General features: G+C 42.0%; 1 protein-coding gene across 2 annotated transcripts; it reads left to right on the top strand.

Moving 5' to 3' along the window:
* On the top strand, positions 1-4221 carry LOC146499150 (uncharacterized). Of its 2 annotated transcripts, none has more exons than XM_085138510.1 (4): positions 1-152; positions 227-280; positions 2451-2561; positions 3531-4221. In XM_085138510.1, exons 1-4 carry the CDS (start codon positions 16-18, stop codon positions 3661-3663), a joined length of 435 nt encoding a protein of 144 aa, XP_084994636.1. In that variant the 5' UTR covers positions 1-15; the 3' UTR covers positions 3664-4221. The 2 variants fall into 2 exon arrangements, with proteins under 2 accessions (XP_084994636.1, XP_084994635.1); XM_085138509.1 differs by having other exon boundaries at positions 2448-2561.
* The last annotated feature ends 2708 nt before the right edge of the window (positions 4222-6929 follow it).

The following is a 6929-nucleotide window of genomic DNA, read 5'->3' as shown; positions in this document are numbered from 1 at the left end:
GGTTTAAAAGGCAGCATGATGCCTTCAATGTCACTCTCTCTGATGAGGATGACGACTCTCTCTGCTCCACTCCAGAGGATGATGGTGATGATAATAATAATGGTGGTCTTTGCTTTGGTGACACCTCTTCCTTCTCCACGTGGACGTCTCAGGTAAGGTACAGGTGTCAGCTGGACTTCCTGTTTGTGTGTGCTGATTACAGAGATGTTTTCTGTTCTTTCCACAGACGTGAAAATGTGAACATGTCAAGTCCTCATCTGGCCGATCACAACAACACCAGGTGAGTCTGACAGAAACTCTGGGTATTTCTGCACCATCTTGTTAGAACTTTGAAGTAACATCAGGTATGAACATGTCCTCTTGCTAAACTACATCCAGATAAATTCCCAGTCTTCTTCTTCTCTTTACTCATTTCACATGTTTGTTGTAAAGAAATCAGATTACTTGGTGGAGTAAATGTGTACCAATCGACCTGCTGATTGATTGTTAAATGATCAATGATGAATCAACATGTTTACTAATAATTTTTAATCATTCAGCTCACTGATCATCAGTTCATTAAATCTTTTTGACTAATCTTCAGGTGTGAAACTCTGACAGATACAAAAGTAACTGTCTTGATGCATGCTCAATCATGCTAGTAAGGAAAAGTTGATTCTGTTCATTTGGACGGAGCCTTTTTAGTGGGAGAAACATTTCATCACTCATCCAAGTGTCCTTTTAAGTCTCAGCCCACTGCAGATTTCTAATCTAACCTTATAAACAGTACATTTGCTCAATGACTGAAACTAGCACCACAGACGAACAATGAGCTGTGACGCCAGTTTCTTGATTATTGGTTAATGGCCATGAGTGCCATTCATAAAGAGGTTGGGAATGGCTGCAATTCCAACATTGTAAGATTGTGAAAGATGTACCTTTAGGCCCCCTCCTCGATACAGAGATGGTCTTTCCCTTTTCACGTAAATGGCTTGTGCGCACTCAGGAGTGTACACTATGTTACACTGTTTGTGTTGGGGGACTGTATCCTCGGGGAACCATTTTTTTGCGCAGCGGGTTTTGGGTTTGAAAGCCACACAGACATGGTGGTTGGAGAAAATGTGTCTCAGCTGTTCCGCTACTCCTGACACAAAAGAGATTACTAAGGGTTTTTGCTTAGGCAGCAGTTTTCCTTCTTCTCTCCTGGATCGCCTGGAGTTTTCTTTAGATGCTGGCCGCTGTGTCTGTGGGATGGTGTTTGCTCTATGTTGTAGTGTCCTGATGACACCCAGTGGATGATGAGAGCCAAACTTTAAGTGACGAAATGTTTCTCCCACTGAAAACACTACATCCAAATGAATCACTGAAAGGAGCTTGGAAACACCTAATGGTGGTGAGTCCCAGGTATTTAAGCTCTATCGGGGGTTGTCCCTTAAGAGGGTCATTAACCAACTATTACTATTATATTGACACCTTGCCTCATCAAAAAGGTGTGGGTCTTTATCAGGGCTTAAATACCTGGGACTTTCCACTATTTGGTCTTAGAACTGAAGAAGCTTTTCGGATGAGAGGTGAAGCTTAAAGAAGTCCAGTTCTTTTCTTACTAAGCTCCTTAGGTTACCATGACCTGGAAGACTGAGAACCTACACGAACATACATTGAGATGAACAGAATCAACTTTTTGGGAAAAGTAACTATAGTTACTTTCTGAGTAACCACTTAAACTTGTGATGATCAATATGTTAACTAGTCATTAGTTTGTTCATGTGATAAAAATATCAATTCACACCGGAGCATCAAGGGTCTCAGAGAATAATCCACAAATACACTGGAATTACAGTGGGAATAAAGTGGGAATAAAGTGGGAATAAAGCGGACGTCCTTTTGAACAACTGAGTTGTCACATGATGTTTCTAAATGTTTACTTATATTTAATTGTGTTACAATGATTGCTGTGAGCGGTCAGTGGAACATCCATTTGTTTATCACCTCCTCAGTAAGAGAGGATTTGTGTTGAAGATGATGTAGCCCATAGGTGTCAAACTCTGGCCCGCGGGCCAAATTTGGCCCGCAGCCTAATTACATTTGGCCCGTGAAGCCATACCAAATTACTATTAGAGCTGGTCTACTGGTATTATATAGCTAATATATATATTGTTTAGTATTAAGCTTTGCTTGTTCCATATTCAGTTTTTCAGCAAAACTTGTTTGAGTCCATAAGAAAAGATTCATTCTCATATCTGGAGGAAGATTTTTTTTTTTTCAATAAATATTAATGTTAGCCCACGACTTTGTTCCAGATTTGAATTTTGGCCCACTGTGTATTTGAGTTTGACACCCCTGATGTAGCCAGTCTATTTCCTGTTTCAGACTTGAGGCTCAAAAAAAGGTCACACCTGTGAAGCTGTTTCAACTCTGTGTGAAAACTTTAATGAGGATCAGATTGTTTAAAGTTTTATTTTTCACAGCAGTGCAGAGGGGTTCACTGAGATTGCTGCGCAGAACAACACAGTAAAAAACATGGGAACCCACATGGGGAACAGCACGGAGCATGCCACGGGGAACAGCACCCTCATGCTTTTGTGAGTAACCTCAGGTTGCACCTAAATCAAGTTTTAGGTGTGAATCCAGTTCAGAGGGCCTCTGCTTGTATTCAAGACTGATTCTTCCTCTGGATCACCTGTAAGACTCTGACACACACTCACCTGCAGCCCACTCAGGTCTGAACAGGTGCTCTCTGTCTGTGTTTCAGGAAGCCAGAATCACTGTATGTATCTGTCACCACATGGTCTGATTGGCCGAGAAAACACCATCAGAAGTAGGAAGAGAGCCTGCTGATGTTTTTTGTTTTCAAAATTTACCTGAGAGTCAGGGCACAAAGTCACTACAGGGAGGCAGACAGACAGACAGAAAAACAAACAAACAAACAAACAGACAAATTGACAGACCAAAAGACAAACAGACAGACAGACAAATGGACAAAAAGAAGACAAACAGACAACCAAACACCTAAACAGAAAACTAAGCAGCCAACTGAAAAAGACAAACAAACAGGCAGGCAGACAGATTACAAAACAGACAAGAGAAAAACACAGACAGGCAGGTAGACAGATAAACAAACATACAGAGAGACAAACAGAAGACAGGCAGACAGACAGACAAGCTACCAAACAGACAGACAAAAAAATAGATGACAAAACAGATAGAGCAACAGACAAGCAGAAAGACCGGCAGATGGACAGAATACAAACAGACAGACAACCAAACACTAAAACAGAAAACCAAACAGACAAAAGAAAAAGACAGACAGGTAAACAGATAAACAAACATACGGAAAGACAAACAGGCAAACAAACAGAAAGAAAAACAGACAGACAGAGAGACAGGCAGTGTGGAGTCTAAAGGACAAGCTGATTATTTGGAAGAAGTCACTGAAGTACAACTCAGAAAGATCAATCAAAAAGAAAGAGTCTAAATAAGTATCAATAATTATTAAAGGTGTTCCTAGATAATTAATCAATCAATTAATCAATTACCTGTGCCTTTCTTAGGATTCATGGGGCCACAGGTGCTCGGTGTGTCCTGGCCACCTGTGGGACAGTGAACCTTGTTGACAGAATGCAGGGTGGAGAGGAGAAGGCTGGCAACGCCACCACAGACCCCTATGGTCCTGGGAAAAAGTGAAAGGAGGCACCTGTTACTACTTCATCATCTTCATCATCATCAGCTCCACCTCACACTCACCTGTCTGAGAGAAAAACACAAGAAAACCTAACCTTCACACACCTGAGGATGCAAAGAAGTTAACTACAATTCTCAAGATCCATCTTACCAACAAACATCCAGTGACAGAGCTGCACGCCACCACAGGTGGAAACCAAAGAGAACCATCTTCAGTCTCACCTGTTTGACTCCAACTGTGGTCACATGGTCCAGCACATGATTGACAGAGACTCGATGACTTTCAGCTCCTCCCAGTATGTATTTACATCGTATACTTTTATTTTGAAGGGGCCTGTCCCTGATCACTTGAAGTTTTCCTGTCGCCTTTTACGCGTCAGTTTGTGTCTCTGACATCAGAGACAGAAATTAAACAAAGCTATTAATTAACAAAGTTTGTTGGTGTTTCTGTGGAGCTGGTCGGAGTCACACTGAGCATGTGCAAAATGCCTACCTGTAAATGTGACAGTCTGAAATGTGTCCATGTAAAGAAAATCTGTTTCCAATAAAGTATTAAATAAAGTTTGACTCTCCCTGCACGTACAAAACTGACTACAGGTAAAAGTCAGAGGTCAAGGGTCAACTACACTTCTATAGCAGTTGGCCTGTGCTGGACATTACCTACATCAATCTTTATTTACAGTCTATGATTGCTTATTAAAAGTGCAGCTTGAAGCCCTTCTAGACAGTCACTGTGATGCGTGGCTGTGATATAAAAGCTGCGTGTATCACGGGTCAATGATAAAAACAAATTAAAGTTTTCTGACTTGTCACAAATTCAGGATTTAAAAGAATTTTTCATCCTGGCAGTTAAACTTCTCTGAGTGTCCCTAAGAACATCTCAGCTTCCTGTCCAGGTTCCAAGACACTAACCATCTTTGATATACAGTCTGAGGTGCAGACTGTTATAGCTGAGTGTGTGTTATGTTGACTAAGCACAAAAACACAGAAGAACATCTTTCATTTCATTTATTCACATTTCATTATGTTTTCTTTTTATTTCGGTTTCCTTGCTGGAGTTTATCAGAGGGTTTGTTTCTTCCGTTTTGACTGAGGTTTGTTAATAAAGCTGGTTCAAAATTAAGCAATAGCGGCACCTCCGGGTGTAAGAACGTGTTTGTCCTGGAGGTGGCAGCACAGGAACAGTAGAAACATCAGTGTGAGAGTCCACTTTGTGATTCTACTGTCACAATCTGAACTGTGGACTGTACCACACACAGCCCATCAGATTACCAGTATTAATCAGTATTGATTTTGCTGACACAGAGATGTGTTTCCTGTATTCTGTGAGCATGTGCAGCTGCAGCTCCTCAGAAAGACTGAGTCACTGCTGATTGGACAATTGTCTGAAGGAGCAATCAGAAGGGAGGAGGAGCAGCTGGTGCAATTATGATGAGGATGATGAAGGCAGAGTGAGCTTTAAAAACCAGATGAGCAGAGTGTGTGGAGATTAATTAAACTTTAATTATCACTCACTCCAGCACCTGACTGGAAACGTCTGAGTAACGTTCATGTGGGTCGGGGTCAGGTGGGATGAAAGCAGTCTACACAAGACTGCTTAAATCCCACCCACACAGGGCGAGCAGACAGCAGCAGAGAGAAATTTACCTGGGATTCAGTTAGAAACATAATCAGGATCATTTTTGGTATTTAAATCACTCATTAGGAAGGACTTTCCAGTCCGAGAGTGGAATAAATGTAGTTTAATGGGAGTGTTTGTTGGTACAGTCTGCCATGTTACAGGAGTCAAGAGGTCAGATATGAGCTTTGTCATTCATGAATTGTGAGCGTGTTAGCAGTTCTGTAGGATCACTGCTGTGTGTACAGAGGTGAGCCTATCAGGCGTCATCTCTGAGGTGTGTGACTGTTGCTGTGTAATATATCTGAAGCTGGCTTGGCTTCAGCAACCTTTGATCAGGGGCATCAGTGAAATCTTAAACTCCGTCAGCTCCGTTCAAAGCGTCCTGTCACAGCAGCTGCTGAATTCTGGGTAAATGACGTGTGAAACTGTGTGAGCAGTGAAATGATTGGCTAAGCCCTCGAACCTCCAAACACAGAGTAATTTAAAAGTGTAAATGAGTCAGTGCAGGCGAACGTGAGTCGGGGGTGAGTGGATGAAACGCTGTGACTGAATCAGTCAGAGTTCTGATGGACCTGAATCGATCAGACGCTGTCAGCAAGGCTAACAGCTCATTTATTAGAAGAGATCAATAACAAAAAAACATGTCTGCACCTGCTGTTTTCATATCAAATCAATCAGTTCATCCTGACATGATCAACAGCAGCTGATTACAGAGGAAGAAGAGGATGAAGAGGACAGGCTTGTTCTCTCTGAATCTTTGTTCTCACTATAAATGGAACGTCATGTGACTCGTTCTTGTCCTCACACCTCCCACAAACAAACAAACAAATAAATAAATAAATAAACCCAGCGGGTCTGATCCTGGATCTGATTCAGCACACACACACACACACACACACACACACACACACACACACACACACACACACACACACATAGGGAGAGCCTGGAGAAAACCTGCAGAGACAGGCAGGATGGGCTTAAACCACTCTTCTTCATCGAGTGGATCCTCAGCTTTCACCAAGACATTCACACATATGACTGACACACACGCAGTCCTGAATCCATCTCTGCTTTCAGTCAGATTACTTCAAACTATGAGTAACACACTGTCACAACTGAGATTGCACTTCCGTGGAACCAAGTTCAGTTCAGTTTTATTTTTTCATTTTCCAAATCACACCAACAGTCCCCTCAAAGCATTTTATATTGGAAGGTCAAGACCTAGAATTATGCAGAGAAACCGAAACAATCAGAATTCCTTCTGTGAGCAAGCACTTGGTGACAGTGGGAAGAAAACCCTCCCTTTTAACCAGAAGAAACCTCCAGGCGAACCAGGAGGGGCGACCATCTCCTGCAACATGTTGGAGGTGAGGGGAAGAGACAGGACATAGACAACGCTGTGGAGAGAGCCAGAGATTAATAATAACTAATGATTAAATGCAGAGAGGTGTATAAACGCATATAAACTCATGGTGGAGCAAGTACAGATAGAAGCAGGTACTCAGTTTTGGCATCTCAGGTGTACATTATGGCACTGCTAATCAGGACAGGTATATATACCCACCTGCCGCTTTATTAGTACACCTTGGGAGTGGCACTCCTTTTTCCTTCAGAGTTGCTATAATTCTTTACGCCACAGATTCAA

Source organism: Neolamprologus multifasciatus, chromosome 17 (assembly GCF_963576455.1).
Source record: "Neolamprologus multifasciatus chromosome 17, fNeoMul1.2, whole genome shotgun sequence".
Taxonomy (NCBI): Eukaryota; Metazoa; Chordata; class Actinopteri; order Cichliformes; family Cichlidae; genus Neolamprologus; species Neolamprologus multifasciatus.
This window is presented reverse-complemented; position numbering and strand designations above follow the sequence as displayed.